Raw genomic sequence first — 25,566 nt, forward strand, 5'->3', positions numbered from 1 at the left:
TATTAAGTTCTTAATTAAAAATTAAGCTAGAAACTTGAACAAATTTTTTCTCTTACGTCTCCGTATAACAAATACGACCATAAAATACGACAAAGCAAAACTCTTTAAAAGTGTTTGCAGACAGTAGGTTAGGTTAGGTTATACCGGTGACCCCTAGTGGATCCAATTAAGTTTATTGGCCAATTATGTTACCGTATATATAGGAAAAAAATCAGGGTTTAAAACTACTTAGAACCTTTGGTGAAGCCTAAAATGCTATTTAGTGTCAGGTCCTGTAATTGGTCAAGATCGCCGCCGTGCATGAGCTGGACAAAAACATAGTAGATGAGAGGCACTCTCATCATCTTTCCACAGCTACGACATTGATTGAAAGGGATACCTAATCTTCTATATTGGTTCCCTAGTTTACAGTGACCTGTAAGTAAATCCACCAAAAATACTGATATCTCTATGGGGCATCTCAATGAGAATTATTGATTTCCTTTTATCGAAACGTCGCCAAATTGCATGCAGATGTCTACATATCGTTGGGTCTTCCCATTATTTATTAAAAATTTCAGTACAGAAAGAAATCAGAACCAATTTGCATGATGTTAGCAATTTGCAGAAATTAAGCCATCTAAAATATATATACAGAAATGTTTTCTGCAAAGAATAATGTTAAATTTTTTAAAAATCAACAATTTACAATAATAATGTTAATTTATATAACTGTAGTTTTTGCGTTTGCTCTAATTAATAGTACAGCAAGAGCAATGAAGAAACAATAAAAATTTAAAAATCTCTAACGCAAATTAAGTATAATACCTATATGTTGACTTTGTGGGTTGACAAACAGATCCACGATTTAAAACTGACAATTCCTGACACTTGCAGTGAAAAAATTATATGCGAAGAATTAAACCAATAGATTTTTTTAAAGACCTTTGATGATGGATATCTGTGGAGATCCGAAATAGTTGTATGCTCATTCCAAGATTTGATTTTTATTATAATTATATTAACTTTAAAGTTGTCCTTTGTCTTTTTATAAATTTTTATTTTTTTTTGTGTCTTTATCTAATAAATATATTACAGAAATAATATCCATTTAATATCCATAATATCCATATTAAATACTATGATTTGTAATATTCTTGTAAGATAGAAATTAAAAGGTCTTCAGTGAAAAATACTAATTTTTTATCAGACCAATTATACTGCAACTTTCACTAATCAAGCAGAAGTTATTCTAATTTTTGATTATAAGCTAGAATGTCCCTTAACGAAAAATTTGTTAGGTTAGATCGGGACAGCGGCTTTTACCCCAATTAAGGCAAAGCAGAAATATAGAAATATTGCTATAGAAATATAACAATCAGATATAATGTGATTGAATTTTCTACTATTTTTTAGGCAGATAATAAATTCTATTCTTTTGAATATAACCATTTAGTTGAGAGGTTGTGGTGTCCTGCCAGCAAACTCAGCTCAATTCTGCGGAAAAGGTCTGTTTATTAATTTGACAATTTTATAAAAAATTTTTTATAGTTCTTAAAAAATAAAAACTTTATAACTATTTGATTGTCGGTGCGATGTATGTTCGATATGAACCATATAGTATCATTTTTCCAAAAAATGAATGCCTGTCTTTTACATGGTCTTACATTATGGAAGTCAAGATGAATGCTGACTTTAGAAGTGTCAGCATATAGGTTTCTGTAAATCTCTAAGGTAAGCCAAGCAGTAGTTGGAACCAAACACATTGGTTGAAGTAAAACATATTGGTTGGAGTCAAGCACATTGGTTGGAGCCAAACATATTAGTTGGAGCCGAGCATATTGGTTTGAGTAAAGCCCTTTGGTTTGACGCTAAGTAAATTGATATTAGACTTTTATTTAGTTTTGAAATTATTTGTAGAAGGAATCAAATAATCGAATAAGAATTTTATATTCTGTCTAAATAGGTAATTTTTTTTAATTTATTAAATGTGTATATGTATACTTGTTTAGAAATCTTAAAGGGTCATTTTCATTACTTTTTGTGAATGTTAAATGAAATTTGTAGAATAGTTATTTTTGGGTATTAAATGCATGGAAAGACCATCGACCATAAGCGTCATTCAGGTATTTTATAGGAAGTAGTGAGGATATGTAACATTATTTAGAAATGTACCAATATTAAAAATGTAATTTTCTAGAGGAAACTACTAATAAAGAAAATATAAAAAAGCATAAAATATATGTATATTTTTTTAATTTGCTACAAAGTATTTTTTCATTTAAACATAAAAAAAATATATTTCTAACGCACATAATTCTGAATTCTGAAATAGATCATTTTTAGAGATGCGGGGAACTTAATTATGTGATATCGATAAAAATCTGTAAATGCGATTCATTGATGTGAAATGTAACTTTAAATAAAGCTGCTATAGAAACCATTGTTGACTTGACAACTAAAACTTTTATGAAAAACTCAACAAAAGCAACAACAACAACAATAACAGCAACAACAACAAAGTTTTTCCTTTTACGTTAATAACAATTGCAAAAGCAGCAAAATTATTTATTATCTGAACTAACATCAAAAAAAGCACGGCAATACACAAACACACACACATATATATGCATTCATAATATATGTGAAATGCCAGCAACCCCACTAGCTGGAAAAAAAAGCTACTAAAATATATCAACAACCTGATCGACGGCGGTTGTCAACGTCATTATTATTGTCCCTTAGTTGTCGTCGCCTCTGTTGTTGGTTTGCAGTTGTTATTGTTATTGTTGTTGTTTTTATCAAAGTGTAGTTGTTATTGTATCGTTAAATAAATATCCTCGAGCACGAATTGCACGAATTGCACGTCTGTAGTCTTCCACAGACACGTGCTCCATATACGAATTCAAAATTTTCAGATTAATGTACGCATTAGTGCACATTATTATCCGCCGTTTCAACATTTCAACGTTTCAACGTTTCGACATTTCCACACTTCTTCATGTTTTAGCAATTCTCACTACTTCCTTACGCTTCCGCAACTTACTCACACACACACACACACACATCACAACAGAATGACAAAACGTCGATACATTTGCAATTGAGACGTTTTGGAGAAATACCAGCATCCTCCTGCCTACCCTTCCTTATGCAAATAATGAAAGAAAAAACTGGCATAGCAAAATTTTAAAATACGCAAACGTTTACAATTTTTTAAAAGCCGCTTTTATTATTATTATTTTCCTTTTCATTTTGTTGTGATTATTTTTTTTTAAAGCAATTTCCTATTCGTATTCGTATATTATACAGTTTTATATTTATTTATTTTTTATATTGCATTCATTCCATTTGTTTTTGATTTAATGCTATTCACTCATTTCTTTTATAATTTTTATTGCTGATTTTTGAAAAAATTTACCACAAATTTTTGTGTTTATAGATAACATCAACTTTTTTATCGCATGCGAGAGATTTTATTTATTTAGTTTATAAAAACTAATAATTGTAATGAGCCTATATATGTAAATTAAAAGGTATTCAATAATTTGAAATTATAATTTCATAATTTGTGTTACTTACTTATTTAGTTGGTAAGTCGGCCTTAGCCGCGTCTTGTGGAAACTACAGCCCGATCAGTGGCTTACTGTCGTCAGTTAGTAGTACCGAGTGCCTTTATATCATTAGTCCTTATCATAAACTGATCCTTCTATCAAAGATGCGGGCGTGAATAACCTGGAAGGTACCGTTATACCTCCTAGGTACCGAATCAAATATTTTTCTTGTCGGAGTAATTTCTTCCATTCAATGTACAGTCAATGTACAGTACATCGTTCCATTTAATTTCTTGAATTTATTCTCTTAAATGCTCCTGTCGCCTTCTCATCACTGTTAGTAACTGTCCAAGTTTCTGCACCATATAGCAGAATATGTACGATAAGACCTTGTATAGCGTGATTTTTGTTTGTCGCGAGAGGGTATTGTCACTTAATTGTCTTCTTAGTTTAAAGTAACATGTATTGGGAAGAATGATTCCTCTTTAAATTTCTGGGCTGACGTCATTCTTGTTTTTGAGTTCCAAAATAATCAAAGTCTTTCACAATCTCAAATTTATTCTTGTCAACAGTAACCTGGGTCCCAAGAATCTCAGGAAATTTGTTTATTGAGAGAAAGCAGTTTGTTCTTCTTCATTTACCACAAGAATCATTTGCTTAACTTATTTCTATAAATTGGATAAAACTTAGAATTTGTATTGTTAATAGTTATATATATAGAACACAGTTGATTAATTTTAAAATTTCAAAAATATTAAGGATCTTTATTTTAATTATGGTTACATTTATACTGAGAAAATATATTCTAAACGAATTTGCATGCCTAATGACATAATCACATATTTCTTCTTCATTATGTTTCTACTGACATTGTTATTGTTGCTGTTCATATTACTAATATTACACGTTAATATTTTTTCTTGCTGAAAAATGGAAAAAAATAAAAAAAAATGCAACAACAACTATGTTGTTTTCTGTACTATAGGAATTTCATTGTACGTAAACTCTTTCAAAACGGCTTTTATTTAACTAATTGAGAAGAATTCGTTCCTTCTTTCACTACACCTACATATCTATTAATATGTTTTTAGTTTCTAGTTTTCTATTTTTATTATTTTTGTGTTTTATCAAACATAATATTTACCTTATACAACATAATTTGCTCTAAAGTATGTATTACTTAGTTTACTTACAGCGCCTTTTGCAACTTATTACGGATAATATCAGTTTTCAATGTTTTATACACTATAAAAATTTTATACTGACTTTTTAAAATATAAGAAATATTTAATGTTTATTTCTTCTTGTCGAGAGTGACGGGTTTTATGGCGAAAAGAAATTATTTAAAAGTTAGAAGAATTCAAATAAAAATGAAAAGACAACAAAAATTTAGTTAATTTATTGAAATTTAGCTAACTTGAAACAGCGTTGTACATATGATCAGCCAACTATTCTATTTGAATATAGCAAGACTTTATGGGTGTGTTTTCTTCTATCTTAGCAGTTTCTAAAGCATCTCGGCCTTCCACTAGTTTCGTAATGGCGGCAGCTCTGTTTGTAGCTTTTCACTTTTGTCCAGTTTTTGACAATGGTTTTAATTTCTGCTTCTCTAGCTAATGTTATGTTATTAAAATTAATTAATTGTATATTAAAATAAAATTTAATTTTTTGTAATTCATATATTAGTAAATACTAATGTAATACTAATTCTAAAGTTGGGAATATCATCGAATGTGTTAACGAATGTTGTTAACTAACACCAGTGATGTCTAAAATTATTCGTTAAGGTAAATCTTAGTGATATAAAATACTTAATCTGTAAGTTCTGATTTTTGTGCTAATGGAAAGAATATTATAACCTCTTAATGGTTAAGTATTTCTTCTTCTAACATACCATGTACTGCATACCATGAACTGGGAGAGTGCCCGGCATTAATGCATAAGCGGAAGAAACACCTAGGAGGGTATTTCATGAATCATAAGGATCCAAGTCTAGGAAAGATAGGCTCTATAATGTCTTTCATTAAAGAAATTGGACTTGGAGAAACATTCTAATCCTACTAAGGGGTCTTTTAGGTCGCAGTGTACGATCCCTTTTTATCAATGTTAAGTTTTGTTAATGTTAATGTTAAGTTTTCAAATATGTGACAACGTTACAATGATTCTTTTGAAGTTTATTCAATTATTCAAATGAAGTTATTGAATTATAAATTTTTTGTGTTTTATTTACAATTTCAAATAGAAATAATGCATTTGCATAGAGTTGAAAAAACTATAAGTTTCGAAGTATCAATTATAATAAACGTTATCATATTATTTATTGCTGCTGCATTACTTTACGTCATTACCAAACAATGCATTTAGCAAATACTTGAGTAAATACTCGTACTTAAGCTCTCAATGAAGATTAATTATAGATAGAACAGCAGAAGCTTTGAGTTGCATCAATATTTCGTATCTGAGTGAACAACGGAAAACAGCAACGCAAAATAAGATACAAACGTTCTTGTGTTGTTGTTGTTGTTGCTGTTGCTGATGTTGAAAACTTTTCAAACGGATTAATTTAAGTTTATTTTAATGTCTGCCAAAGAAAAGAAATCAACATAAACAGAAAAGTATCTTTTGTTTTCCAGATTTAATATACAAAATGTTTTCTTTGTTCAAAGATTATAAGATACTGACTCGTATATATAAGTATGTATGCAGTTTGTTTCATAAAGCTATTTCATTTTATGATATTATAATATATACATATATTAAGCTCTTTTTGTTTGTTTTTGCTGTTAAGGACTTTGCAGTTTTAGCAAAGAATCTCTATAGTATACTATGAAAACACATATATATATACACATATAAATCTTTTTTCTTTGAGAATTTTTTTAATGTTTAACTATGATTTTTGCAGCTTTTGGGCGAGCACCACCAGAGCCATACTACGGTCGTTACATCGGACAATTTACAAATTTTGCACATGGCATCAAAGTGAGTAAATAATTTTATTTTAAAAGCAGCCAAAAAATGCAACTTTTTTTTTGTAACAAAAAATGTTGTCTTACTTTACATTAAATATCAATTTTAACTTTTTAACATCTTTTCAGGGCTCCATTTATGCAGTCGACGAATCGACATTATTCATAAAATCTTTTGCATATGATGGAACGGGGCCGGATGCATTCTTCTGGGTTGGAAAAACAGCGCGCCCAAGTCCAGAGGGATATATTATACCATATCCGGAGGAATATACTGGCATGTAAGTAAATCACTAAAAAGTTTTAAGCATTTCTCACCATATATATTTATATACATATAAATATCTTTGTATATTACTTATTTACCCACATATGGGTAGATATATATAGCAAAGTTGTTTTATGCGGTTTTCATACGAAACATACTTTCCATTTAACTTTATTTTATTATTATTATTTATATACATATATATATATATATATATATGGTTAAGCCAACTCATACCTTGGCACTATTTGCAAAACTTTGTATTTTTTAATGTTTTCTCTAGCATTGGTCATCAGTGTTATTTTTGTTGTTGGTTGCGGTTGATTTTTCAAAGGACCATGAAACGATTTTTCATAGTGCGTTTTAAGCAAAAAAAGGATAAAAAAATTTAAACAAGACACTTTAATTTTTGCAAATCGTAAACCATATATGTTCACATATAGGTATGTACGTGCACACATTGTCGGTCCCTTGAGCTATTGGTAGGGGAGCGTCAAAGATGTTTGGGATGTGAAATTGCCATTTGCGTTGGTGTTACGTAGCTTAATGCAAGCTTACGTTACGTTACGTTACGCACGGTTGACAATGCAACCACTTTGAAAAATTAAAAAACATTTTTCATTTCACTGTACTCTACTATTATTTATTACAGTAGCATGAGATTGAGTGTATGTAATAAAAAATGGGCGTTATATGGAGTCGAATCTAAAATTAAAAAGAAAATAAGAAAGTAAGTTAGCTTTGGACTTGTCGAAGCTCTAATCCTCTTCATACAAATAACTTTATTGTAGATTTAAAATTTACGATTAAGGTACTATAGAGCTTTAGTTAGATTTTCCTGTTTAAATACATGTTAATTAGATATGTACATATATGTACATCTATATATAAATGGAAACTATCTCTTTTAGTTATTTTTTACGGGCTCTACGTGGTATAATATAATAGTTATATAGTTTCATTCATCTATTGATTGGAAAATTAATTTAATTAGCTCAAAAACAATAGTACACTGAAATTTGGACAGATAGTCAGATATAGGTACATCGTATTGCTCTATTATGCTGATGAAGAATATAGATTGTTCATATAATGCTCAATGTATTCTTCATGTTGTAAAAATTTTAAAAAGCACATTATTTGCACATTATTTATGTGAGGAGTATGAAAAGTTAAATTAGTTTTAGAGCCTGTTCACATTAGGCACTTTTTAACCCTAGATTACTTACTTACTTTGTAAAAAGTCGTTGATAATTTATAATTTATATATATAATTTTAATACTGGAATTCCAAGAAGGTATAGAAAATATAGTTTAATAGGCTAATGTTTTTCTCGTACAATATTATGAATAAGTCATTAAATAGTTAAGAATGTAACTGAAACAGTTGGGATATGTTTATTAAAACAAATTGTAATAAGACTATATAAAACGATTATATGTATATATAATTGAAATATTTTGGATTAATTTTTGAATAAATAATAAAATCTCCCACATAAAAACTAATTTTAAAACCATTAGCGCCTACCAATTATCTTTACATGAATTGTGTCTTTCATTTATTTATAATTCTCACTTTGTTCGATTGAATCTTCCTATAAATAAAAACTGTTGCATGTGAATAATATTTTGAATATTGAAAATAATTTTAATACTTAAAATGGAAAATAAGCAGAGTTTAATATGCTAAGATTGTTCTTGTACATTATTATGAATGAGTCTAAAATAAATTGAACAAATTTATAAAAATAAATTTAAGGAGTAAAAGTTATTGGACAGCAAGTGCTGGAGATTTAACCCTGTGAAATGTAAACTATGAACTTACGTCTTAGCACAAAAACACTAAATTTGAATTTAAAGTGTTCTGAATTAGAAGTGATACCCAAATCACTGCTATTTCATTAACCTGATGATTATATGACAAATTGTAGTAATTTAAAATTTTGGCACTATTATTTGTAAAAAGTATATTTATTTTAGATTGCTTATATTCTGCACACATGTTTGAAAAGTCTTTCAGATATCGAATCCCACGTTCGCTTTTTAGGGGGCTGAGACGGAATAACATTATCACATTATTTAATCTCCAAATAGTTTTACAAATGCAAATTACGTGCATGTTGACCCTGAGTGTGGTCAGCAAATTTACAGTCCTGTATGATTGAATTCAATTCTTAACACTTGCAGTTGAAAAATTTTATATGCATAAACCAACAGATATTTCCAAAAACTACTGTTAATGAATATTTGGCGGCCTCCGAAACAGCTGTATGATCAAGCCGTAAACATGTGGACTTGATTGATAATCAAATAGTTTTTTGGATTTGAATATTTTTTTTAAAATTACGCTCCTTTTTACCGATATTGCGGAATTACAATTTTCAGTAGTTGTAGTTATTATAATTAATATGATTTATTATAATTATTAATTTGTTAAATACAGTTTCTAAAAATATTATTGAACAGGTTTAATACATATATATTTCTATGATATATTGTGTATATGTACTTCTATTTTATTAATGACGTATTTTGCCTAAACGACAGTAATTTTATAATCCCAATTCACCAATTTCAAATATTTCTGGAAGTGACTTTTTGCAGCTTCTAACTAAATTCGAAATATAAATTGGAAATCTCTAATCATTTCCAGTGTATCTATAATTGAAAAAAACATCGTCAGCAATTTCATAGTTACGAATCAACTATCAACTGTACCCATTCCTAGTTTTAGTTTTTTTCCTCTTATATCACAAAATGCTCTTATCCTTACTTAGTCGTGCTTGTTTAAGATTCTGCTACATCCTGTGTGCATCTTCATCATTTTACACTTTTCAACTTAATTTGTAGTTACTTGTATTCTGACAGGAGGAAAATCACTAAATAAAATAAAACAATGCGGAAAATGTTGCCACTGATATTCACCTTGTCTCTAGCTGACTACACGTAACTGATACCATTCAGATACACATTCCCTCGTATCGCTAGTGAAACGTTCTAGTTGCCTGCATCTTAGCAATAATGATTTTTCTCTTCATGCGCTAATCTTTAGTCTTTTTTAGTCGTCTTATTATTGCTTAAGGATTAGTGCCAGGGACTTTTAGTTAAGGTGAAGTGCGCTTAAAATTTGACATTCAATTTAAAGGCAAAAAATCTGTTATGGTATAGAAATTGTCATAAGTGAAAAGTTCATACATATATATTAATATATATATATAAATAAATATGTAACATAAGTATCTCATATTTACATACATATGTATTTATAATATTCATTAGAATAATATTCATTTGATTGTGTATTAGATTAGGGATATAAAAATGCAAAGAATATGAATAAGTTTATAATTATGTTAAGTATAAAAATTTTATATGAAATAAATGTTATTATAATTTAAAAATATATGAGAAAAATATTCCATAATATTATAGTTATACATATTTTTGTGTGCGTTTTGACTTCGTGCGTAGTCGTTCGCAATCGCTGGATCCCGAGAAACAAATAATTGACTCTTGTTGCGAATAACCGTTTTTATTGGTCTAATTTTTATCAATCGTCAAAACACAATTTTGTCAGTAATAAAATACAGTAAAGATTCCTTGGTATATTAGGACAACAGACATGCATACAGATCTAAAGATTGACTCAGTGAAAAAATATATCAAGGTCAGAGCCCTAAAATTATTCACAAAATTCGATAAGTTGCCCAACCCCGCTCTAATAAACTTTAAGTCGACCTTATGATGCACAGGAAGATATGCTGATTTACGGTCCGTCATCAGTTAGATAAATAAATGATAATAATACTAGTTATTAGTTATTATAATTAGTTAACGCTTAGTGTGGGGCAGGGGTAAGTCCCCCCCAGCCACAAAAGAGTAAAAGTGCGTAATAGCACTAACTCTGAGAAAACTATTTGTAAGTTTACTTACTCTATAAATTAAAAACAATATATATACACAATATATGTACATTAAATATGACGACAGTGGCCATTTTACTTATTATAAACTATTGTATTTAATAGAGAGGTTTTGAACAGTAGTGAATACCAACAACAAATTTTTTATTTTTATAAACCTAACCACCGTATTAAAGTGCGATGACTTTTGATTTTAGAACATGTTTTTTATCAATTAGTACTGTTTTTCTGTTGGTACGGTGAAATTTAAGATCTCTATATTAAACAGAAAAGTTGGCAGATTCAATATCAAAAGGTAAATGGTTAAATATTAGCGTTCTAGGGATGAGCAGAATGCACTGTAACGCCAGCAGGAAGAACCATACGACAGATGGAGAAATAGTGCTATACTTTAATATATATCAAACGATGAGTACTTACATTTAAACTATATTAGTGCATGCATGTACTGCTCTTTTTTATCAGGCGTGTGGTGTTTGACGGAACGTTTAAACTCCACATCTTGTAGAATAACTCATCGAAGATAGCCAGTTAATATGTAGTTAAGAAGCATTTCAACAATTTACTCATAATTACTTAATCAAATATAAATGAGCATAAAATTGTTATCCTTATCTGCGATTTTAATCATCACACTAGTGACAACGATTTTTGATTAATATGTTATTAAATTAAGTGGTTAAAATCTTATTATTCTTAAGTGAGATTTTATTGTTCACATTAGTAACAGTAACATGTTATGGGGTAGGGATGGAAAGCATTAGAAAAAAGTAACGAGAACGTTAAATAATTGGTGAGTATATCCTGTAATCAGAGAAATATAATCGGAGAATTAATGCTCATTTCTAAAAAAAAACCGATAACAAAAACTATTTTTACGTATTGAAAATCAACAAATCGACGGGATTTGCGGATATAGCACTTACATGTATAATTTAATTGATGTAAGAAATATATTAAAAAACAGCAGATATTAAAAATGCTCAATACTTGTATTTAGTAAAATTTAAAGTAAATATTGCTTTGACAAAACGTAAGAATCATTGTATATCAATGAAGTCCAAGGTCTACGTAACAAACTACTAGAACTGTTAACATCGTTAACAAACTACTAGAACAGTTTTTTTTTTTTTTGGTGGTGAGGAGGTGGAATGCTTTATGCACCGTCAAACCGACTGTCGTCGGAATGGTGTGCCCGACTCCCTAACATTAATATGTAATATACGGACTAAAACACCCCCTCTTTAGCGAGGCTTATTCCCCTTTTGGAACCGCTTTTGCATTACTTCGAGGAGGGTCTCTTTTATGTTGACATTTCAAGCCATGCTCTCTTGATTTTCGATCTGCGTCCAGACCACCACTTTTCACCGCATTTTCTTGGTATTCACTCTATTTATTATATTTCTTATTCTAGTTTCTAGTTCTCCTTTCTAGATCTAATTTCTTCGTTTTGAGAACTTGAATCACATATGACTATATCGTTCGCCAACTCTCTGAGTTCGCTTTCATCTTTTCCACTATGTTTTCGGGATTTATATGTCCAATCTGCGCTATTATCTCTTCTCTATTTGTGAGCCATATGTTACAGTAAAAGAAGGTGTGCTCTGCGTCGTCACAGTCTCCATCACCATAAATGAAGTCGAGCAAATCCATTTTTCCCATACGGTACAGGTACTTACAAAAGTATCCATGTCCGGTCAGCATCTGAGTGAGATAGTAATTTGTGTCTCCCGATTTCAGTTTGAGCCAAGTGGTTATATTTGGTATCAATCTAGCTGTCCATCTTCCTTTTGTGCTATTGCTCCATCTTTGTTGGAAAGAAACAGTTTCGAAAAAAGTAAATGAACCATTTGGTAACATATATATTAATGTCTCTGAGTGAGAACAAAATTTTAATAATTTGGATTGGACTGTAGAAGATGTTTTCTATATAGAATATATTTCATTAATATAGCTATAATTTTTTTCTCTTCTTATTGATGTTATTGTTAGTTTTTTATTATTTTAATGTATGTATATATCTATCTGCAATTATGTAAAAGTATCTATTTCACTTTTTCAATTTTTATGTTTTTGTTCTAATCTGTGTATGAGCAAATGAGCAAGTATGAATGATAGTAAATATTAAATAAGCTATTAGGTAATTTAAAAAATAACGTTAAAAAGTTCAATGTAATTTGTATTGCTAAATTTAACTCTTAATTAAGTAATACCTAAGTATATTTTAAAAATTTTAATTTAATGAAATTTTAAAATCTTCTTCGTCTCTAAATTTAACAAATACATTCAAATTATTATATTCTAATAGGGAACATTAAAAGTTTTATATGCCTATATATATATATATATAAAGTTATAAAGTTATATATAAATATATGTATTAAACTATATTTAATGTATCCTACCTTACCCAAGGATATCAATATAAGTTGAAATAAATTTGTTTAGAATAGCATTCAACATGCTCTTATATTAACATCTTTGTTCGTATATATAAAGGGATATATAGATATATATATGAATAATTTTTATATTGTTGCTATTGTTATTATTGTTATTTTTTGCTTGTTGTTGTTGTTTATCACTTTGTTGTTGTTGTTGTACGTATTTCGTAAACACAACAATGAATGTTCATGCCACGAAAGAACTTCATATTGTAATCGACTTTAATGCGTTTCATTGTTGATGCCACGTGTCGGGCTTTATTAGTTTGTTCATCGTCAGCGCAGACATACCGTCAACATAATCATTGTCAGACAGGAAAACACCCAATGGCATAGAGAGGCAGGCATAACGATTGCACGCTTTTACGCTTTTAAGACACATTACCCATTCCAATAGACTTTGAAGTATACATTTTTCTTGCAAATGTTTTGAGGTTTTATTTTTGGGGTGTTTCAGCACTACGCTATGATATGGGGAGCAATTTTAAGGAATTATGTACATTCGATATAATTTATTAAATTTATATCATTATTAATATGAACAAATGAATATTATTAGGAAAATAGAAAAAAAAAAGTGATATATCATATATTCTATTTAATACTTTTTATTTTGAAAAAATATATGTCGATATATAATTTGCATAAATACTAATTATTGTCTGATAAACGATGATAATTTGGTATGAGTAATGTGTAAATACTAATTATGGTATGTCAAATTGAACATAATTTCCATTGAAAATATGTATAAAGTTAGTATATTTCACAAATTTTGAAATTTATGCTATTGGTAATTATGTATGTTGCACATATTTAGTCAACAAAACTGTGAGTTATACCTATATGTTGACATTATACGAAAATTTTTACCTATGGTTGTGTACCTATATTTAAATTTCACATATTGCATGTCAATATTTACTCCCATAATTTGTTGCAGTTTGTACGGAGTTGTTTTACAAATGATAGGACTGAAAGCTGTGTGTCCTCATGTGATTACATTTATTACTAAATTGCCTAGAAATATACCTCGTTCTCTGTTGTACTCGTAAATTAAACACGACCAACTCAAATTGCTCGGTGGCACGCTTCGTTGCGCGCAAAATGTTGACTGATGGTAACCAGTGGCAAAATGACATCTCGGTGTACGGTGTCGGCAATGCAACAGTCAATAATTCAGTCATTTGCGGCAATTTATTAAGTGTTCATATTTTTCACTTCAAAGGCAGTGCTTTCAGTTCAAACAAATTTTATTTAAATTTCCAATTAAAAAATTTTCGAAAATTCTTCAAAAGATTTTCACAAAATGCTATGGGCAAAATGAAGCAATACAGATTTGACTATAGATGATAACTATAAATACTAGTTATACATTATCAAATTGATACTAACATATTAATACTTAGAAATAGTATCTCACAACTGTAACTTGAATTTTTAAAAGTTGGGTTGGATTATACCGGTGATCCTACGGATACACTTAGGTCTATTGGCTCATTGTGTTACCTAACAAGAGCTCAATGTTTTAAGGCGACCTTGAACCTTTGATGAAGCCTAAAATGCTCTCTACAGAAAGGTACTAAATTTGGCCAAGAGCCTTAAAAAAAAACTCCCTTGAACGTATCTGCAATTGCGCTAGATAGAACAATGTAGATATAAGGTACTTTCATCCCTCCCAAAACTGCAACAGTAATAATTAAACAGAAGATTCAGGCTGCTAGCATGGTTCTCTAAACGGCTGTTACCCGTCAATAAACCAACCACAAGACTGATATCCTTACGGGGCATCACAATGAGATTGTTAAGATTCAACTTTCTTTATAGAACGCGGTCAATTTACATACGGATGATTGCATATCGTTGAGTTTTTTCACCTTGTATTAAATTGCTGAATACAGATTTCAATGTCTGTTCATATTATGCCAACAGTATGCACAAATCCTTCAAATGTTCCGAATGCACTCCGTCCTTGCAATTGCCGAAAATTTCCCTATGACCGGAAACCCAGAGTAGAGAAAAGTTAAACTACATCGATATTTCATTCAGAGATAAGTACCAGTCAAAAAACCATCCCGAAAATAAATGAGACTGAACTCAAAAACTAGAGTAGGTGGAAAACTGAAAACTAACTTGACTTGATTATCTGAGAGTATATAAATATTTCTTTTCAATATATGTATTATCCACTTCCAAGTAAGCTATAGTTTTCATATTAGAGATTACTTGCACCTGAAAAACACTGCAGTGATTAGGACGCTTATAATATAAAGAGTCATTTATTTCATTAATAAATTAAAAGCCAATCAGTTCGGTTGTTTAAGGGATTATTCTTTTAAGATGTACACTTACAATGTTTGTTAGGCCGTAAAGACTGTAGAATTTTCTTACTTCATATAGTTTTCTCTTTATATTGCCAGCAACTCTTGTACGTATTTCATATAAAACTTTTAACTCATTTAGCCTAATCAAGAGCTATACTTAATTTAATACTGATAATGCCTCTATTCTACAGAAGAAAAAATTGCTTAGTAAGACAAAAATGATGTATTTCTGTTAATCTGTTTAGTTTTTTCTTTTGGAATCAATGAAATTACTTTTGATAAATACTTAAAACGATGTATAAATAATAATATTGTTGAAACAAAACTTATTGATTTTCTATAAAAAAATAAAATTTTAAATACGTTAATATAATATTTAATATTACGTATCTTAGAGAAAGATTTTTCAATCTCTTTATCTTAATGCTGAATATTGGTTCCACTGAATGCTATATTGCACATCATACTGCAGAACATTTTTTATAGTGTATTATCTTATGATTTGTGTAATATGAGCAAAAGCATGATGAGAGACAGACAATGTGAATGCACTAAGCATAAGTAATTAAATTAGAATTTGTAAAAGGCATGAAAGAAGCGTGATTAATGTGAAGCGTCGTTGTGAAGTGTATTGTTGTTGTTTTGATATATTTTGTTGTTTCTGTTGTAATTGCACACGGTCGTTTTCTCGGCCAAAAGCTGTTGCTCATTTGCATTTTGTTTTGTGTCATTTTATATGGCATTTAATGCTGATTTATGCAGATTTCATTAAAATGTGGATAAGAAGGGTTTTTTTTTCGCTGGTAGTATTGGTTGTTAGATATAACATGCATTAAGGGTTGTGCACTGTGAAACTCTTAATTGACTTCAGATAGATTTTTATGCTTTTTAATCATATTTTTTTGTCCTAACTATCTCAGTTTTGAAGATATATTTCTTTTCTCTCTTTAAGCCTTACAGTTTTATAAGAATAATAATAATAGAAGTCTTTATAAACTAAAGGCATTAGAACCGAATGCTTTAAGAGTTATGCACTGTAAAACTCTTAATTGACTTGAGATAGACTTTTATAACACATTTAAAGCCTATGAAGAATTACAGTGAGGTGGTTATTGTTGTTATAATAGTATCCCCTTTATAAGTTCCTTCCTTCTAACATATATTTATATGTGATAATTTATTTTTTGAAATGTTCGACGTTCCCTTACAATTTCAGCCGAACTGTTTTTTTATATGTCAAGCAAATTATAATGATAGCTGGTGTGAACAGTTATTTTTGATTAACACATAAATATACTATCAAGGCCAGTAAAGAATTTGAGTTAAAGTGATTCGAAAGTTACTTCTTTCGAACATGAACATGAATGTAAACTTTAACTTAATTTAGACCTGCATTAAAATTCTTGATATTTAATAATAAATTTTTTTTTTAACTCAATCCTCCTTTTAATCCCTCATCTCCTTATATTTATAACTTACACAAAGCACTTGTACTCGAGATTCATTAATGATTCATCAGTCATTGTCTTGATCACCATTGACGTGGTACATGCTACCATTTTGTACGTTCCACTTCTCTTTATGCGCTCATTTAAATGAACGAACGCTTTAATTTGAAGCTCACTAACACCATTACATTTTGTTGTTGTAGTCTCGGAATATTAGAAACAAAAACATTACTGCGCATGCAGTACCCAACAGTAAAAAAATTGGTTTTTTTTTCAATCCATTCACATTTAACTAATGGGAAAATTATTTAAAGATAATTAAGTTTGAGAGAAGAGTTAAGCGGTAGACGGACTGAGTATGCCTTTTTCTTCTTCTTTTTCTACTTTTTCTTTTTCTTCAAGTTTTTTTTTATTACATTAATTTTTTCTTAAACAATTTTGTTGGTAAAATGTTTTCAATTAAGAAAAATTGTTTGTACGATGTGCGGCGGGCAGGCAGGCAGGCACGCTGGCAAACACTCTACTTACTCACTTCAATTCTAATGTTGCGCTATAAGTCAAGGTACTACACTTCCGTTTCATCATTTTCACATTTAAAAGCCTGTTGATGCCACTCGCACTGAGGTTTGCTGTCATTGTTGTCGTCATCATTCATTTTCTTGTTTTCGGTTGAAGGTTTTTAGGTTGTGTTCACGCTGAATTGTGGTGTAAAATTGGTACAAAATATTTTTTCATCCCAATTATGGTTTCATTTTCGTTTTGTTGTGGTGAGGGCTTTAGAAAGCTTCTGAAACGCACTGTTTGTCAATACCATATCATTTGAATGTATTACACTTTTTTTATCAATTATTTTTTATGCATATATTTTTTTTATATCATAAGTACAAGACTTATTATTATTATTGTTATCATCGTTATCATCGAAATCATAATTATTATGACTCACATTTGGTTTATTCGGTACTATTATTTGTGCTTTCAATATTGGGGATTCTGTCAATGAAAGTGTCGTTGACACATTGCATTAAAATTCATATTTAATTGGTATAGTCATGAATATTCTTTTACTTCATATAAAATTTATTAAATTTGCATTTAACTTTACTCAAATCTGTTGCTGGCATCCCCAATTTATTTTTTTGCATTTTTGTTATGTGAATATTTTATTTTGTAAAATTTAAAGTATATTTCCTGATATTGAAATGTTTGAATGTGTGCATTGGTAAATTGAAATTACATATTTATTTTTTTGTGTTCAATTTGCATTATAATTTGTTGCAATTGTTTGAACAGAGTTTTTTCAAAAACCATTAAATCTAAAGTGCAGGGAGCGGTTGATTTGTGCATGAGCAACAAGTTTTTTCTCTCATCGACATTTTATACTATTATATTATTAAAAATCTTTCGAGGTATATTAAATTAAATTTTTTATAAAGAGCTTTTTCGAACAATAGTTACAATAGAATTACAACAACAAAAATTCATTTTATATTATTTTAATTAATTAAATTTTTGGCTGACCATACAGCAGTTTTGAGTATTGCCAAATACCCATTATCAGTGGTCTTGAAAATAATTCTTGTATTTCATTATTCGTAAATAATTTTTTGAGACTGCAATTACCAGAAACTCGTGTCCTACCTAATTTGAAGCTCAGAGTCAGCGCACCTTAACCAACTGAACTAAAGCCATAGATGACTTTTATGTTCGCACATTTTTCTGAAGTTTTGTTACTTTATTTTATTAAGTAATAAAGTTAATATATTTTTATAAACAAAAAAACTTTATTTCTTTTAAAATAATTGTATTTAAACAATTTTTTCAACTAATAACCTTATCAAAATATTGTTTTTAAAAGTTGCAACTTTTCTTGAGAAACTTAATACAGTAATGGTCCAATGTATGCAATGACTAACTTACTTAAATATTTAAAACAACCCTGGCATTGCGTTTTTCCAGGTTTCTCTGCTGCGTACGCGCCTTATACAGTTTCGCATATTAAGTGCGGGTAATGTTTCCTAAACTTATTCACTCCATCGCCGGAGATACAGTCCACCTCTACGTCTTCTTTTTCCACTTACCGCTTTAAATTCCTTTTCAGGATTTTAATGAAACTTCATCCATTTTCGACATTACAGAATGACAATTCAGTGAATATTCCATACACATTATTTTTTACACTTTATTGTCAATATTAAATACTGATAGTTTAAAAAGTTAAACGCTTACGATAAAGAACTGCTCATATTATTTGGAGTTCAAAGGCATTCTGAAAGCATTGAAAGACTCCCCCATTTAAGTAAATATGAACCAACCAGATAAGTCTATAAACTTATCCATGACCCTAATTTTGCAGGATGACAGCTCTGTCAGTTCGGTAAGAAAAAAGTTCTCAAAGATTTTAAATTTTCTGTTAGCTAATGATGGGTACTGAGACATGAAGTAGATTACAGTATTATTCTCATCCACAGAGTAGACTCAGTCTTATACCATGTCTTTCTAGTATGCAATGGCCTGTCAGTATTGATAAGTGCTGAGAAGTTTACGCCTTAGTTGAAGCAGTGGATTTATACGTGTCTTTTTCAGTTTTGAACCTGTTCGATCTTGCGTTATGACAGAAGAGTTTAGTTGTTCATTTTTGTTTAGCTATGCTCAGATATTTTTGTTTGAGTTTCAGCTTCACGGTTGTATGTGGGATACAATATCTGAATAATGAATATTAGAAAGCAGAGTTACTGCCTAGGCTCGTTTGCTTTGCAATTGCCTGAGATGTCACTGTATTCAGGTACTCACTTGAGTTGAACACTGACAGAGTGCTAGTTAATAGTACGAAAGAAAGCAAATCAAATAATGAAATTAACAAATGCTTTTCATTGGATTTTCTCAAAATCAAACCATTGTAGATAATATACTTGATTTTTGATTTAAGCGTTCACTCATTCATTTAAACGAAATTTATTCACTCTTGATTATAACTAGGTCTTATTTATTTCATTCCCATTTTCTTATACCCTGCTATTATTGCCTTTGTATCTTTAAAAAGATTACAAATAACTTTTAAGCTTAGGTTGTAAATTTAAGATTTGAAAATTTATTGTAAATTTCCTATGTTAAGAAGGGTTCAATAAAACATGAATAAAAAAAGTAGTATAAAAAGAAAATTATTTGTATCAAAATGGTTTCATCACAATTATAAATAATTTTCTTTTTCTTCATATTTTAATGATAATCACTTAAAAATAATTATTTTAAAATTGGCAATATTTCTAATAATTATAATTTCGAATAATCACTTAAATTGATGTAAAAGAAAATTTAGATACTCGTAACTACAGGAGAAATTCTTATCACATAAATTTTCATCTAATCTTAAATTTGAAATTCAATTGTACTGAATTTAAAAGAATGAAATACCTTGACCCAGTTAACCTGCATTTGCCCGTATTGTGCAAACCAATCAATATAATAAATATTTAAGAAAATCATAAAGGCTCAGAGTGCAAAGTGCATATAAAAATCAAATATAATCACATAAGGATAATAAAAGAAAACTTTTCACAAAGGCTGCAAAGCAGGCCAACAATTACAACAATGGAAAATATTAGCACAACTGCAAAACGCCTTCGGAGTGTGATGATTATTATCGCCAGCAAAATCACAATCACAGCCACAATCTATTCCGACATAAACGTCTACGCTAACATCAATGTCAACCATAATGACACAGTGAACTTCAAACATTTATCGATGAGAATCATGATAAGTAGAAATAATCCTTCCTGTCACATAAAATTCAATAAAATATACTCGTAAAGTAGGCAAACAGAATCACATGAAAGAAAATCTCACATATAGGGATACATAGAGAAATACTAGTGAAATCCTGACAAATTTACACACTGAAGGCACTGTAAATTTAATTGAAAATAGTAGCAAAATAATATTCCACATACAATTTTATATGTAAGTGAGTGAGTATACATCACAGATTGTTAGATGGATACGAGTATAGATATGGTAGATATAGTTGCACACAATAAAATCAACAAATCAAATAAAATAAAATCGATGCAGCAGCTGGGAAAAGCCTAGAATCAACAAACAGTACCAATTGGTACTGAAAGCGTTCAAAAGCAATAACATAACCCGGACCACCACCAACAAAACTATAACATATTTCAAATCAAATAGAAAAGCTGGAGGCTATAGAACACTCAGTAGTCAGCAATGACTGACTACTGAAATAAATAAACAAAAACAAAAACAAAAACAGAAACACAAATAAACTGAACATTTCCCAAAGGCATTGAAGAAATGAAGAAATGCGAGTATGTAGATGAATTTCTTCTGTGAAGACATATAAATGAACTGCCAAAAAAGAAGAAAGGAATTGGAAAGACACTATGTGTCAATAAATGCATTTGGTAAAGTATCAAACAGTTTTGGCTCATTAGTTGTGGGAGTCAGTCAGTCAGTTTACCAATATTTGCACTGCGTGCCAAACACCAACCTGTGGTATCGATTACAAATCACATTTATTGCCAAAATCAAATTGAAACAGTGTTCATTCTCTGAGGCTTATAAGTATAACCTTAAATATTTTTCAAGCATAAAATGATGTTCTCAACCATATCTAATGTGAGGCATACTTTAAGCAGTCTAAACGCTTCGATACATGCCATACCCAAGTAAATATGCCACCAAATCACTTAAGAGCACGATGGATGAAAACATGCTTACATACATGAGTGTTTATGGTTGTTAAATCGCATACGTACCAAACCCTCACAAGCATATGTGACTGCGGCGAGTTCATATAGTTGTAATGCAGCTATGTTGCAGTCAAGTATTCGGTAAAATTTCTACCCTCTTCTGTTCATTCCAATTATTTGTATCATGCGGGGTAATGAATCGAAATACATACATGGAACCGCAAAGAAATCTTTTTTAAAATTTTTCACAAAATCCAGTTAGAAATTGCATCACTATGTGCTGTGTCAAAAACAGTGGCGTATTGAAAAGAGGAAAGAGAGTTTGCAGATTATAACAATCATTAAGATAATATATGAGATAAGATAATAAATAATCATATTAGGACATGTTTAAAGAAAGTAGAAGTAAACTTTACTTTTTTATATTTAACAGATATACATACAATAAAATAATATGTGTTTAGTTAGGTGAAATGTTTGCGACAGGCAAATAAAAGGTGGGTTCATACATCTTCAGCAGCCAGGTTGAGGGCTACTTAGCCATTTTACTCAGAATGTAAAACCTTTGACTGGGTACACAGAAGTAAATTTGAAGTTTATAGTTTAATGTCTGTTTTAACAGGGCACTGGACTACAGAACCGCATGAGACCAAGATTGGTAGTATCCACTGTAGTACATATCAACCGACGTTCGTAGAAAAGACACCAAAAGACCTATTGCGTCTATGTCCAGGCTTGGCCAGAACCAGGCTTAAGCTATGTCTGATTGTTGAAGACACTCGGCATTATTTCCAACATTAGCATTGGTTAGATTTTCGAATTAATCCAATCTTTTGGTTAGTTCTAACATGACCATTCTTCTATCTATCATTACGGGGAAATGTTAAGTCAAACGATTTTTTAACTGATTGAGGAAGACACGTTCCCCTATCGACTTTACCTAACCTTACCTAAAATGAAATGTCCAACATTGAATCTAATTATAGTACCCAACCGATACAATAATTGTATAATAGTTTTAGATACAAACTACTTTTATCTTCTTCTTATTGCCAAATGAGTATAAAATAAATAACAGTAACTTAATAATAGTCCTGTAGTAGAAGTAGTAGTAATATTAGTTACACTTAATGTCCCGAAAAACTGAGAAACACAAGTGAATTTTGTTGAAAACATTATGCTAGAGTTTAAGAGGTTATAATAGCTTTCTATTATCTGTCTTACGAAATCGGGAAACAATAACGGGGCAATGAATTAGTAATAGATTTGATTCACATTTTGGTTTGGTGAGTAATATTTATGACGGCCAAAAACGGATTGTAATTAGTGAAAAATGTAGCTGGTAAAGCGATTTTATTTATCATAAGTTAATATTAATATTTAATATTTTATATATTAAAAATATTACTTAAACCATGATTAACCATCAGTTAAGATAGTTATTATATTTCAATATATATTAAAGACAATTCTAATGTTTCTTTTCTAAACGCTTTTGAGAACTATTATTATTGATATGGGACATGACACTGCGACCGTCGGGTCTATTGTGCTCTTATTGTGAACTATAGTTTAATAGCTATAGTTCACAAAACTCTTTAAAAGAACTAACATAATGTGTTCACAGAAAATTAACTCAAACCAATCAAAAATAGGAAAGAGATTCTTATTTATTTTACCTCAATAATAATTGTTTCAAACGCCTCTGGTATAGTTGATAGTGACGTCACGTCGGTGGTGGCATTCATTCCTCTGAGTTGATGTTACGCATGATTTTCATGCATTTGCTTTGCTCGTAGAAATGATTATTATTTTCTGAAGCTGATTTACCCTTGGGACTCATAAGTACATATCGATATTTAAACAATTGAAATTGAAGTTTAAATGACAATATTAATGATTATGTTTATTAAAAAGATACACATATTTCCTTCATTTTTGAAATATTCTCGCAATTAGCAGTTGACTGTTAATATGAGCACGTACTACTGAGACATTGATAACCCATATTTCAGAGACAATGAACCAATAATAATATTATTATTATAATTTTATTTTAATCATAATATTTGCCCTTTAAATATTTAGGTAAATTTCACTTTATATTATTTTTTTACTTTAATTTGCTCTACAAAAATCAATTAAAATTATGCACATCCTTATAAATATAGCACTATTTTGACTCATCGTTTGCGCACAGTGTAATAGCTCATTATTTAATTAAAAATCCAATTTATTTAAATTAGTTTCCCATAAGCACATCATTATGAAATGAAATAAAAATCTTATAGTATTTTATGCTTCATTTGTATTTATAATTGGATAACTTTTTCAACAAATTTTTAAAAAATAAATCAAAAAAAATTAATTACAATTTTTCTTTCTTTCCGTTAAATTCTTTAAATGACCTAAAATATTGTTTACACTTAAGAAAAAGGATTTGGCTTTGAGTAAAAAAAAATATATATATATATATATAATAAATAAGTTTTTATTACTATTTTCATTAAAAATTGTATATTTCTCTTTTTGTTAAACCCTCAGAGATCCACCAATATTACAAGCTCACAACAATACGGACATCATACTGCGTCTACCCATGGGCAAAAGGATTAAGGATATACGATGGCTTTCAGTGTGGTGCAGACGATTTACGGTGAGATTATTTTTACTTTGTTATTTATTTTTTGGTCTTTTTAATGAAGATAAAAAAAACATATTAAAGAATATTTTTGAAATTTAAAATTCTTTTTTTTTATATGATACACTTACTTACCACAAAAGACTATTTTTCATTTGTGGTATATTGTAAATAAAGAGTGTGTGTGAAATTATACATATAATATGATATATGACATAGTTTTTTTTTATATGCCATTATGACATTTTTTTTTAATAAGTTTAAGTTAACTTAATTAAAATTTAAATAAACTATCAAATATTAAAAGTAAATATTTATATGGGTTGTTTAATTCTGATAATATTTTTTGTGGTGAGAAGGTTGAATGCTTTATGCACCGTCAAACCAACCGTCGCCAGAATGGTGTGTCCGACTCCTACTTTGTAGTATACAACCTAAAACACTCCCTCTTCTTCTGCGGGATTTCTTCCCCCGGGATCGTTTTCACATTAATTCAGGGAAAATAACTTATAAATTGGCCGTCCATGCCATATGCATCGCGTAAAATCTACGTCCAGGCTCCCACACCTGATTCGAATTGAAAAGTCATTAAATTCCTCTTCGTTTTAGATAAGTTTGCGTCTAGATCTTTCTTCTTTTCCCTTAGCACATTTTCGATGAATTGTGTGATTTTGTTCCAATTTTTTGCTCGTTTTGTCATTTCTTCTACGATATTCTTGACTGTGAAGTGACCTACATATTCTGCAAGTAATGTTTTTTCTCCATGCCATCATTCGCAGTTGAAGCATTGTACTCAAGGGATCTGCAGTATATACAGTTGGGCTGCTCTGCTTTTTGCATTTTGTATAGATATTTTCGAAAATATTCATGATCAGATAGAAACTGTGTGACATAATAGTCAATCTCGCCGAGATTTATATTTTATATAAGTTGTCTTTTTTAAACGTTAGTTATATTATTTATTGTATTTAATACAAAGTATCCACTTTAATTAACTGCATAATATTTGTACATCACTCATACGCAATGTGGTCAATTATTTAAAACATGGAATTCTGAGTGTATTTAAAAGAGAGGTCATTAAGAAAATGCAATTAAGTTAATAATATATTAAAAATCTAACCAAATAATATTTTATCTAATTTTTTAATATATAGCCTTTAATATTTCACTTTTTAAAAATAAAATTTTTAAATATAAGCTTTCTCCTTCGTCTCCATTGATACAGTAGGGAGAATTGAGTTTTTAAAGAATATATTATAATTAGTATTAATATTATATTAAAAATCTTACAAAATAAA

General features: G+C 29.6%; 1 protein-coding gene across 2 annotated transcripts in view; it reads left to right on the forward strand.

The window, feature by feature from the left end:
* LOC119679074 (protein Skeletor, isoforms B/C) overlaps positions 1-25,566 on the forward strand; it is a 63,060-nt gene that overhangs the window by 26,030 nt on the left and 11,464 nt on the right. For both annotated transcript variants that reach the window (XM_038091227.1, XM_038091228.1), the window contains exons 2-4: positions 6,439-6,515; positions 6,632-6,783; positions 24,169-24,280. In XM_038091227.1, the coding sequence (XP_037947155.1) occupies positions 6,439-6,515; positions 6,632-6,783; positions 24,169-24,280 (341 nt within the window). The remainder of the gene's footprint in view (positions 1-6,438; positions 6,516-6,631; positions 6,784-24,168; positions 24,281-25,566) is intronic.

Source organism: Teleopsis dalmanni, chromosome 2, assembly GCF_002237135.1.
Source record: "Teleopsis dalmanni isolate 2A chromosome 2, ASM223713v2, whole genome shotgun sequence".
NCBI classification, from domain to species: Eukaryota; Metazoa; Arthropoda; class Insecta; order Diptera; family Diopsidae; genus Teleopsis; species Teleopsis dalmanni.